At 43.1% G+C, this 12,952-nt stretch overlaps 1 protein-coding gene across 2 annotated transcripts in view; it reads right to left on the reverse strand.

The window, feature by feature from the left end:
• The window catches only part of prdm10 (PR domain containing 10), a 191,295-nt gene that overhangs the window by 92,850 nt on the left and 85,493 nt on the right, over nt 1-12,952 (reverse strand). For both annotated transcript variants that reach the window (XM_055660937.1, XM_055660936.1), the window contains exons 10-12: nt 12,154-12,271; nt 8,307-8,415; nt 513-692 (exon numbers count right to left, since the gene is read on the reverse strand). In XM_055660937.1, the coding sequence (XP_055516912.1) occupies nt 513-692; nt 8,307-8,415; nt 12,154-12,271 (407 nt within the window). The remainder of the gene's footprint in view (nt 1-512; nt 693-8,306; nt 8,416-12,153; nt 12,272-12,952) is intronic.

Genomic DNA, 12,952 nt, shown 5'->3' on the forward strand with positions numbered 1-12,952 from the left:
CATTACTGAATGCAGTTACTCCAATTTCATTTAGAAGTTACTATTTGAAAGATAACTTTCACTAATGCACATTTTTTAATAAATTAAAAGTGAATGGATTTATTTTATTATTATCGGAATACTCACTGAAATATTTTTAGTAATTTGATAAACACGAGTGCAGGTTTGCCCAAGAATTTTCTGCAAGGAGGAATGTTCTTCTCAAGAGTTGACCGAACTTCAGCAAGAAAGTTCACAGAATTTCAAATTCACAGAAGAATTGTAAGGACAGGTATTCTTCATAGTGCCTTGCCATAGTGCACAAGGGTTCACTGAGAATCAGCCCAATACACTGTCGTGAAACACTGTAACCAGCTTAAATCCAAATTCAAGTTGCCATATCGATATCACCATGGCTCCCCCATCCAAGTACCAGATATGCAAAGTTTTTAAAAATATAGTTCCTGGTCAAATTTTATCTACAAAGTAACTGTATTTAAAACTAAGGACATACAGTTGACGTTTGCAATTACCCGTATGCGTTTGTGGCGCCGCACTTCCTCGCCAGGACCTGTGGTCGTTGTGTTATTCGCAATACTTGAATCATTTTCTGGCTGCTCAGAGTTAACTGCAGAATTCTCCTCTTGATCCATTCCATTGGCCACGGGTTCATCTGCATCTTCAAAGCGCCGCTTCACAGCAAGCTGTAACGCCTGATGGCAGTGAACAAAGGTGGAATTGAACCTTCACAGCGACATTAGTCACAGCAAGATGCCAAAATACACTTTGTTTTATAATTATGATCCTGCTTGAAATATTTGCTTGTTTTACAATCGTGTTGTTTTTGTCATTACTGATATCAAATATGTCCAATCTTCCCACTGCAAGAAAAAAAATGTTATGTCGGAGAAAGGATTGACAGAAAGATTCACCCCATAACCAAGAGAGTTGTAAAGAAAATTGCCAATGCCTCATATCAAACGCTCCCCACATATCAGTCACCACCGCTGTATCAATTATTAGCAATCGTACCAACAATTAAAACCAAAGGCTTCTACACGCTTCCAAAGAATTCAGTAGAGTAAGTGCTCTGTGACCTCAGGTGCAACGTGTCATAGTAGGTAACATGAGCTTGCATTGTGGGTGTAAATATATTTCACATATTTGGCCTAGCTACTGTTTTCGTATAAAGATGTAGCTTTGCGTCACTTAATTGAACTAAACAGCCTGAATAAATTGAAAATGGAACAATATGTTGCCATATTTCTGGGACTTTAATGAAAGAAAACTTGTAGCTTGTGAGACTATCTGATTAATGTTTTAAAAGTACTATGGAACACTGTAATGGCCAATAAAGTTTTCCTGGAGGTCCTGAACAAGGAGAAATTCTAAATTGTTCAAACAGAAAATGTCACAAGCAGGAGATTTAGCAGGAGGCTTGTGCTGGCCAATCTGAAAAATATCACAAACTCCCTGCTGGACACTCTGCAGTTTGCATATCGGGCCAATAGATCTGTGGATGATGCAGTCAACCTGGGCCTGCACTTCATCCTACATCACCAGGACCGCCAGGGGACCTATGCGAGGATCCTGTTTGTTGATTTTAGCTCTGCATTCAAAACCGTTGTGCCAGAGCTACTACACTCCAAACTTTCCGAGTTGACTGTGCCTGAACCCCTGGTGGATCAGCAGCTTCCTGACAGACTTAAAGCTGCATGTGAGGCTGGGAAAGCACATCTCGGACGCGCAAGCGCTCAGCATAGGAGCACCGCAAAGCTGCGCACTCTCCCCTCTTCTCTACTCTCTCTACACCAACGACTGCACCTCCACAGACACCTCTGTCAAGCTTCTCAAGTTTGCAGATGACACAACCATGATTGGACTGATCCAGGATGGGGAGGAATCTGCCTACAGACAGGAAGTGTCACAGCTAGCATCCTGGTGCTGTCGCAACAACCTAGCGCTCAATGCTCTCAAGACAGTGAAATTGATTGTAGACTTTAGGAGAGCTCCCACTCCCCTCACCCCACTCCCCATCAACAACACCACAGTCACATCTGTGGAGTCTTTTAAGTTCCTGGGACCATCATCTCCAAGGACCTTAATTGGGGGGCTACCATCGACTCCACAGCCCAAAAGGCGCAACGGAGGATGCACCTCCTAAGGCAGCTGAGGAAGCACAATCTGCCACAGGCAATGATGGTCCAATTCTACATGGCCATCGTAGAGTCTGTTCTCACCTTCTTCATCATGGTCTGGTTTGGCTCAGCCACCAAGCATGACACCTGGAGGCTGCAGCCAATCGTCCGATCAGCAGAGAAGGTTATTGGCTGTAACCTTCCCTCCATTGATGAACTGTACACTGCAAGGGCCAGGAAGCGGGCGGGCAAGATCATCTCTGACCCCTCTCACCCTGGCCACAAACTCTTTGAAGCACTTCCCTCTGGAAGGCGACTCCGGATTGCCATAGCTGCTACAGCCGGACATAAAAACAGTTTTTATCCACAAGTAGTTGCTCTACTCAACAGCCAAAAATCTGTAGCCTCCCTTCGATCTGGTGTATAAATCACAGATAGAAGTTGGTCAACTGCTGAAGGCAGAAGGAGAAACAAGGAACTGCACATTAGACAAAGTGCTGGAGTAACTCAGCGGGTCAGGCAGCATCTCTGAGAACACATTACAAGGCTGGGACGCTTCTTCAAATTGATTGCGGTGGGGGGGGGGGGGGGGGGGGGGGGGGGGAGAGAAAACTGTGATGAAGGAAGGGCAGGCCAAAGTCTGGCGAGTAATTGTTAGATACAGGTTTGAGGTGATGGACAAAGGCCAGAGGTGAAAAGACAAAGGGTGTGAAATACGAAAAGAAGTGCAAATTATGAAGCCAGTGGGAGGAATAGAGTGGAAGGGGAAGGGGGAAATGGGTGCGAGTCCAGGTGGGACACAGTGATGGTGCTCGGCATAGACAAAGTGGGCCAAAGGGCCTGGCCATGTGCTGTACTGTTCCATGTTCATTGATGTACAATGTACTTGGGATGCAAGTCCAAAGCTCCATGAAAAAAGCAAAAAGTCTTGATAAGGCAGTGAAAGTGGAGTACGGTATACCTGCTTTTACTGGTTAGAAAAAGAGGGTCCAGTATAAAAAGCAGCAAGTTATGTTGCAGCTGTATAAAACTTTGGATAAGCCGCAATTGTAATATTGTGCAGTTCCAGTTGCTGCATTACAGGAAGAATGCAGAGGCTTTAGAAAGGGTGCAGAGATAGTTTACTGAGATGTTGCCCAGTTAGACAATAGTAGCTATAAGGAGAGTTGAACAAACGCGGTTCATTTTCTCTGATAGAAGTCTGTACAATTTTGACAGGCATAGATAGGGGATATAGTCAGAGTTTTGTTCCCCTGGATGAAAGCCAAATACTAGAGCACATAGATTCAAGGTGAAAGGGGGAAAGTCTGAAGGAGATTGTCGGAGTAAGTTTTTTTAAAACACAGAATGATAGGTGCCTGGAACACACTGCCAAGGAAGGTAGTAGAAGGAGATATATAAGTTAAGTGAGCGAACGAAGATTTAGCAACAATCAAATTTCGAATTATGGACAGTTTCCATTTAGATTGACTACCAACTGTTTTACTAATTTAGGCATAAAGATTACCAAGAAACACAAGGATCTATTTAAAGCTAATTTTACGCCCCTAATTGATCACATCAGACAACAGTTTACTAAATGGTCGCCAATGTCCTTATCTTTAATTTGCTGAATCAATGCTATTAAAATGTTTATCCTACCTACATTTTTGTATTTATTTCAGACGATAGCAATTTTTATTGCTAAATCTTTCTTTGATATTATTGACTCAAAAATTTCTTCAAGAATAAAAATCCCAGACTGTAAAAAAAATACTTACAGAAATCAAAAAAAGACAGCAGTTTGGCACGGCCGAACCTTAGATTTTACTATTGGGCAGTTAATGCTCACTATTTAACGTTTTGGACAAAAGATTTAGAAGATACCCAATGCCCAGGATAGATAAGTCTTGAACGTGATTCTATGCAAGGGTTATCATTGGCTTCTATCCTAGGGGCCTCGTTACCTTTCACAATTACGAGATTGAATAAATATACGATTAACCCAATAATAAGACATACATTCTGAATATGGTTTCAATTTTGTATGTTACTAGGATGGTATGATTTTATCTTATCGAGTCCTATCATATCTAATTTTTTCTTCCAACCTTCTAGTACTGATCAAGCCTTTCTGTTATGGAAGAGGAAGGGATTAGCAGCTTTTCGTGATTTGTTTTTGGATGGTTGTTTTATGTCCTTGGAACAACTCCAATAAATATAATCTACCTAACTCACATTTCTTTAGATATTTACAAATTAGACATTTTCTGAAGGCTACTCTACCCTCTTTTCCGTTACCACACCAAACCGAAATCTTGGAAAAAAATTTACATTTGAACCCTTATCAGAAAGGTTTAATAACGACTATGAGTTGATTCTGAAATCACAAATAGACACATTTGATAAAATTAAGAATGATTGGGAAAGAGAACTTCAAATTTCTCTACCTACAGAGAAAAGGGAGAGGATTCTTCAATTAATTCTTCAAGGTGGTTCACAGAGCTCATATGTCAAAAGATAAGTTAGCTCGTTTTTATGGTCATATATACATTCTACCTGTGACAGATGTAATTCTGAAGTGGCCTCATTGACTCATATGTTTTGGTCTTGCCCACTTTTGGAAAAATATTGGAAATAAATTTTGGATACTATTTCTGTAGTTTTAGGTATTCATTTACAACCTTTTACTGCAATTTTTGTGCTACCAATGTTAGATTCTACTCATCTGTCTCGTTCCGTTCATCGGCTGATTGCTTTTACTACATTAATTGCCAGAAGATCTATTTTATTTAAACGCAAAGACTCTAATCCTCCTACCACACTACATTGGTACTCTGAAACAATATCATGTTTAAATTTAGAAAAAATTAGGAGTGACATTGTTGAACGCTTGGTTAACTTTGATAGGATTTGGGGAAGCTTTATTCAACACTTTCACACAATATAAATTGTTCCCTCTCCACCCGTTATAATATTGTTTTTACCTTTATATGGTGGAATGGACTTGATGACAAACTTAAATTGTTGAAATTCTTTGCAGCCCAGATTTTGTTTTGCTTTTTTTTTTCTAGTTTAGGGGGTTTTGTTTTTCTACTTTCTCTCTCTTTTTCTTTTTTTTTCCTTTTTATCTTTTTGTTTTTATATAGTCAAGCTTTCTTTTAAATACTAAACTATATTTACATAGAGACCGGGAGGTCTATACACAATGTGTATTTTGACACTGGACTCATACTTAGGTTATACTTGTTATTAATGTAATCCTGATCCTTATGTATCAATATCACTGTTATGTTTATCATTATTGTTTTTTTGTTGTTGTGTTTTTGCTTTTGAAAAAAATTAATAAAAAGATTTTAAAAGAAAGTAAGAAATATTTAGCAAATGAAAATACCATTTGAACTTACCAATTTATTATTCTTAAAGTCACATACACTGAAGTTCACTGATCTGGTTAAATTTAAGACTGAGCAAATCATGTACAAAGCAAGAAATCATTTACTTCCAAGAAATATACAAAAACTGTTTATGGAAAGACAGGGTAGGTATAATTTGAGAGGGGGACATAATTAAAAAAAAACTCAATGTCAGAACAACTCTTAAAAGTATGTGCATAGCAATCTGTGGTGTGAATTTGTGGAATGGTCTGGAACAGGAGATAAAACTTAGCACAAGCAAATTCAGTTTAAAAAGATGTACAAAAACACTTGTTTAAAAGGATATTGGGATGAGGATAGGTGATTGTGATATTTCTTATACTGATTGTATTGGGAAGGGTGATTATAGAGTGATGGGTTGTGAATATGATTAAGATACTGTATAGTATATGCGGGTTTTTTCTTTTCTTTTTCTTTTTTTTCTTTTTTGTATGGCTTTGTAAATATTTGATTAGTGTTCAAATGTAAATAATTTGGTGTACATATAGTGGCTGGTGTACATATAGCTGCTAAATTTGTATAAGATAAGTACAAGCAGTTGAATAAGGGGTGGGAATTAATAAGCTTTGGCTTCTTCCTGTTCCTTTTCGGACACATATGATTTCATTTATTTATAGATATTTTTATGACACTTTATAAATATTTTTGTTTTGTTTTTTGTATGCTGTTTCACATTTGCTTTTTATTCTTTTATTCTGTTCGAAATAAATAATAAAATAAAATAAAAAAATAAAAATAATGTAGGAAACTTTGCATTTTGGACGGGAAAGTAAAAATGAGACTTAAGTCATGTGCAGGCAGCTAGAATCAAGCAAATCCCACAAGCATAAGAGATGTAGGCGTTCACTAGAGGAAATCAATGGAGCAAAATGGGGATACAAGATATCCCTGATAGGTAGAAACATAGAAATTAGGTGCAGGAGTAGGCCATTCGGCCCTTTGAGCCTGCACCGCCATTCAATATGATCATGGCTGATCATCCAACTCAGTATCCTGTACCTGCCTTCTCTCCATACCCACTGATCCCTTTAGCCACAAAGGTAAAGTAAGGAAGAAACCTACAAGATTCTCCAAGTCTATTAAGAGCAACAGGGGAATGAATGAGAGAGAGAGGTGCAGCCTGGTCATCTGTGTGGAGTTAACAAGAGATGGGCATGATCTGAAATGAATACAGCGGACAAGGAAGCCAATGAGCTCAAGGAAGAGAACAGTGATATCCTGTATCCTGCAGCTTCTGAACATTATGGGGAACTCTCGGGGAGGAGGGCGGGGTTGGGGGTCCTTGAATTTTTGTAATTGTCATTTCTCTGCAAAGCAAATTAACTGCTTGATCCTTTGTTAAAATCTTACACAATTATCAGATCTCCTTCATCAGTTTCACAACAAATGTCTTTCTTTTGTCCAGTGGTGCATTGACAACATTTCATAACCATTGCTTACAGGAAAGTTCTTCCTTCCTCAATCATGGCAGCAAAAGATGCTATTATTCTCAATCAAAAACCAAGCAGATTTATTTCATCACAGATCATGGATTATAGATCAGAAAACTTGTTAACTTGTATACTCAGTTAACCATTGAGGAATTCAAGTTAATGCAGTTGTGGAATCTCCCACTGTTCTTAAGGGCCTGTCCTACCAGCATGCGATTGCATGCGTCTAGCACGACCAAATGTGGTCGCTTGAGGAGTATGGCCTCGCGGGGGCCGTTCCCACTTCGATCGGCGGAGGAGTATGGAGTTGTGCGGGCTCCAAAAATCTTGCACTGTCCGAAAATCCCGCGCGCCAACGGCATGTCAGCCCGCAGGCGCATTGAGGGCGTACGCAGCGTCTCGAGGCCGTACGTCTCAAGCCACCACGTTTGGTTGCGCTAGACACATGCAATCGCATGCTGGTGGGACAGGCCCTTTACTCTCTGTATATCAGACAGGACTTAAACACCAGCTTCAGACCAGCGCCATGTCCAGAAACCAGCTGTGGAGAATGGGATCCCACTTATTTATCCAAAAGGATCATGTCAACTCCAAGCAGGTTGCAGAGGTACAAATTATTTCAAAGAAATATTATAGAGCTCTTATTGATCTTATTGAGGTGTATAAAATTATGAGAGGAATAGATCGAGTAGACGCACAAAGTCTTTTACCCAGAGTAGTGGAATCCAGAACCAGATGCCATAGGTTTAAGGTGAAACGGAAAAGATTTTATAGGAATCTCAAGTCAAGTCAAGTCAAGTTTATTTGTCACATACACATACGAGATGTGCAGTGAAATGAAAGTGGCAATGCTCGCGGACTTTTGTGCAAAAGACAAACAACCAAACAAACTATAAACACAATCATAACACACATATTCTTTTACATAATAAATAATGGAAGGAAAAACGTTCAGTATAGTTAGTCCCTGGTGAGATAGGCATCTGAGGGGTAACGTTTTCCACACAATGGGTGGTGGGTGTATGGAACAAGCTGCCAGAGGAGGTAGTTGATGCAGGGACTATCGCAATGCTAAGGCAGCAATTAAAACAGGTACATGGATAGGACAGGTTTTGAGGGATTTGGGCCAAATGCAGGCAAGTGGGACTTGTGTAGATGGGACATGTTGGTCGGTATGGGCAAGTTAAGCCGAAGGGTCTGTCTCCACACCGTCTGACTATGAAAACATGAATGTTTTCATAGGTCATTGAACTGAACGTTGGGTTGAAATAGGCAAGATAGCAGCTCTTGCCTAAATATAGACATATTATTTCAGAAGCTTTAAGCAGATCAGCCAGTCTCACCTCGCTCTGCTCTGCGGCCGGGTCCTGCCGGTTGAACTTGGGTGGGCGCCCAGGCCGCCTCCCGGTGCCAAACCGCCTCCTACCTCGGCCACGACTCCTGCTCTTTGACCTGTCACCAGAGATTTGATACAAACACTGAAATAAAACACTGGGAACCGTATCCATGATTGTAAAGGGCAATGACAAAGGAGGGACGGTGACAGCAAATGTCAAAACCAACAGTCAAGAAAGAAAAGGCAACCTCAGTTCCCGTACTACATTGATTAATAACCTCTGAACCCCAGTTTCCATTGCTTTTGTACTCTTTCTGCAGTATGTACATGGAAATGAAGTAGCCATTTGATAAAGTGGAACAGAATAAATCTTTTTACAAAATTAAAGCCTGATTCCACTAGCCCCTAGAGCTCTATCTAATTCTCTCTTAAATCCATCCAGTGATTTGGCCTCCACTGCCCTCTGTGGCAGGGATTTCCACAAATTCACAACTCTCTGGGTGAAAAGGTTTTTTCTCACCTCAGTCTTAAATGGCCTTCCCTTTATTCTAAGACTGTGGCCCCCAGTTCTGGACTCGCCCAACATTGGGATCATTTAAAAATAAATTGGATAGTTATATGGACGGGAAAGGAATGGAGGGTTATGGTCTGAGTGCAGGTAGATGGGACTAGAGGAGAATACGTGTTCGGCACGGACTAGAAGGGCCGAGATGGCCTGTTTCCGTGCTGTAATTGTTATATGGTTATATAATTATTTTCCTGCATCTAGCTTGTCCGGTCCAGACTGCATTAAATAATACCACAGTATTGACTGAATTGATTCAACGGAAGATTCATTGGGATACAGCCTGGAAATTAGGCTCTTCGACCTACCGACTCCAGGCTGATCACCCACACACACTAGTTCTACGTTATCCCACATTCTTATCCACTCCCTACACACACAAGGCAATTTTACAGAGGCCATTTAACCTAAAACCGGAGCACCCAGAGGTCACAGGGAGAATGTGCAAACTCCGTGCAGACAGCATCCAAGATTGAATCCGGATCTCTGGCGCTCTAACGCAGCAACTTGACCGTGGCCCCACTGTGCCTCCCTCAACTAACCTAAAAATTAACCGAAAACTGTATTGTGCAGTAACTTTTCAAAAAGGGCTGAAATGTCTGGAGTTCTCAACCCCTGTGGATTATGGAGGCTAGATGATGTCAAGTATTTAAAAGAGGTAGCTGATATTTACACTTGTTGATCAAACCTGCCGACAAGGGAGGTGCCGTGGTAGTCAGGCGCGCAGATCTCTACAAGGCTGAGGTCAGGTGCCAACTCTCAGACACCTCCCCTCCAACAAACCTTGGACCACGGCCGCACAGACAGGCACCAGGCTATTATCTCAAACACTATGTGTATAAGAAGGAACTGCAGATGCTGGAAAATCAAAGGTACACAAAAATGCTGGAGAAACTCAGCGGGTGCAGCAGCATCTATGGAGCGAAGGGAATAGGCAACGTTTCGGGCCGAAACCCTTCTTCAGACTGATGGGGAGTGGGGGGGGAGGGGAGAAGAAAGGAAAAAGGAGGAGGGGCCCGAAGGCTGAGGGAGGGGAGGAGACAGCAAGGGCTAACAAAATTGGGAAAATTCAATGTTCATGCCCCCAGGATGCAGACTCCCCAAGGCGACGTGCTGTTCCTTCAATTTCCGGCGTTGCTCGCTCTGGCCATGGAGACCCAGGACAGAAAGGTCGGATACGGAGTGGGAGGGGGAGTTGAAGTGCTGAGCCACCGGGAGGTCAGGTTGGTTATTGCGGACCGAGCGGAGGTGTTCGGCGAAACAGTCACCCAGCCTCCGCTTGGTCTCACCGATATAGATCTGCTGACTATCACTATCACTGGCTTCATCAGTTCTGGCTCCCTGCCCTCCCAAACCTCCAACCTCATCGATCCCCAGTCCTTTCTCCCTAAAATCCACAAACCTGACTGTCCTGGCAGACCCATTGTTTCTGCTTGTTCGTGTCCCACCAAATTTATTTCCACATACCTCGATTCCATTCTGTCCTCCCCTAGTTAAATCCCTCCCTACCTATGTCCAAGACACCTCACACGCTCGTCGTCGCCTCCATACTTCCATTTTCCAGGCCCCCACTCCCTCATCTTCATCATGGATGTCGAGTCACTCTACACCTCCATCCCCCACCAGGAGGGTCTTAAAGATCTCTGTTTCTTCCTCGACTGCAGAAACAGCCAATCCCCATCTAGCGATACTCTCCTCCGCCTAGCGGAGCTGGTCCTTACCCTCAACAACTTTTCCTTTGACTCCTCACATTTCCTCCAAATCCAAGGCATAGCTATGGACACGCGCATGTGCCCCAGCTATGCCTGCCTCTTTGTAAGGTACGCCGAACAATCCTTGTTCGAGTCATACGGTGACCCTATCCCCGAACTCTACCTCCGCTACATCGACTACTGCATTGGTGCTTCCTCCTGCACCCGTACAGAACTCACGGACTTCATCCATTTCACCACTAACTTCCATCCTGCACTCAAATTTACCTGGACCATTTCCGACACCTCCTTACCGTTTCTGGACCTCACTATCTCCATCGCAGGTAACGGACTACTTACCGACATCTACTATAAACCCACTGCCTCCCATGGCTATCTGGACTACACTTCTTCCCACCCTGCTTCCTGTAAGGAATCTATCCCCTACTCCCAATTCATCCATCTACGCCGCATCTGCATCCAGGATGAGGTGTTCCACACCAGGGCATCGGAGATGTCCTCATTCTTTAGTGAACCCGGGTTCCCCTCTTCGACTATAGATGAGGCTCTTACCAGGGTCTCTTCTATACCCCGTGACTCTGCTCTCACTCCCCATTCCCCCACTCGTAACAAGGGCAGAGTCCCCCTTGTCCTCACCTTCCACCCTACCAGCCGCCACATACAACAGATAATCCTCTGATATTTTCGCCACCTCCAACGTGATCCCACCACTGGCCACATCTTCCCATCTCCCCGCCTGTCGGCTTTCCGCAGAGACCGCTCCCTCCGTAACTCCCTGGTCAATTTGTCCCTTTCCACCCAAACCACACCCTCCCCTGGCGCTTTCCCTTGCAACCGCAGGAAATGCTACACTTGTCACTTTACCTTCCCCCCTTGACTCCATCAAAGGACTCAAGCAATCTTTCCAGGTGTGGCAGTTTCACCTGCATCTCCTCCAATCTCATCTATTGCATCCGCTGCTCGAGGTGTCAGCTGCTCTACATCGGTGAGACCAAGCACAGGCTTGGCGATCGCTTCGCCCAACACCTCCGAACGGTTCGCAATAACCAACCTGATCTCCCAGTGGCTCAGCACTTCAACTCCCCCTCCCATTCCGAATCCGACCTTTCTGGACTGGACCTCCTCCATGGCCAGAGTGAGTCCCACCGTTAATTGGAGGAACAGCACCTCATATTTTGCTTGAGTAGTTTACACCCCAGCGGTATGAACATTGACCTCCAATTTCAGGTAGTCCTTGCTTTCTCCCTCTTTCCCCTCCCCTTCCCAGCTCACCCACAGCCCACTGTTTCTGTCTCTTCCTTTCTTATTCCTGCCCCCACCACCCCCACGTCAGTCTGAAGAAGGGTCTTGACCTGAAACATCACCTATTCCTTCACTCCATAGATGCTGCCTCACCCGCTGAATTTCTCCAGCATTTTTGTCTACCGCTGATATTGAAAAGATAATTCTATACAGAACTGATCATATTGTGGTGGGACAGCGGGTTGCTGCTGTTCCTCTTCCTTACGTTAAGTTGACAAGCACACTGGAAAACACAAGAGAAAGAGCACTGACTTCAAATGCATTGACGGACATACCTGCTGAAGAAGTCCAGCTTTTCATCGTGCATGTTGAGATGTTGCTGCAGCTGCTCGGAGCTGGTGAAGCGACGGTTACATTCATAGCAAGGCCAGTTTTTCTCCTGGTCTCGTAGAACTGAGGAACAGGAAACACATTGCAGACTGCCCATTGATATTTATCCTGAATATGGACATCACATCCAATTTAAAAAAATAATAATTTTAAATCACATTCTGATACCATTATCATTTTACTTCAAAAGATTCTAAAATCTTAGAAAGGACTGGTAAGGATAAACCTGCCATTTATAATGATAACATCAGGGCCACAGCTGACGAATGCAACTGTGCCTCATCAATCACTGCAGAGGTACATTTGTCGTACATAAACTATTAGTGCATTAGTACATAAACTTCTACTCAGCGGCTGTGGAAAGCATCTTGTCCGGAAATATTACCATCTGGTTTGGGAATTGCTCTGCCCAGGACAAGAAGGCTCTGTAGAGAGTAGTGCGTTCGGCCAAACGCACTATGGGAACTCGCCCCCCTGCAGGAACTATACATCAGTAGGTGCAACTCCAGAGCCAATGAAATCATGGGAGACCCTTCCACCCCTGCAACGGACTGTTCCAGCTGCTATGGTCAGGCAAACGCCTCCGTTGCCATGCTGTGAGAACGGAGAGGTTGAGAAGGAGTTTCTTCCCAGAGGACATTCGGACTGTAAACTCCTATCTCACTAGGGACTAACTTTACTGAACCTTTTTCCTTCCGCCCACAATATTTAATATGTAAAAGAATATGTGATTCTGTTTGTAGT

Source organism: Leucoraja erinacea, chromosome 32 (genome assembly GCF_028641065.1).
Source record: "Leucoraja erinacea ecotype New England chromosome 32, Leri_hhj_1, whole genome shotgun sequence".
Classification (NCBI taxonomy): domain Eukaryota; kingdom Metazoa; phylum Chordata; class Chondrichthyes; order Rajiformes; family Rajidae; genus Leucoraja; species Leucoraja erinaceus.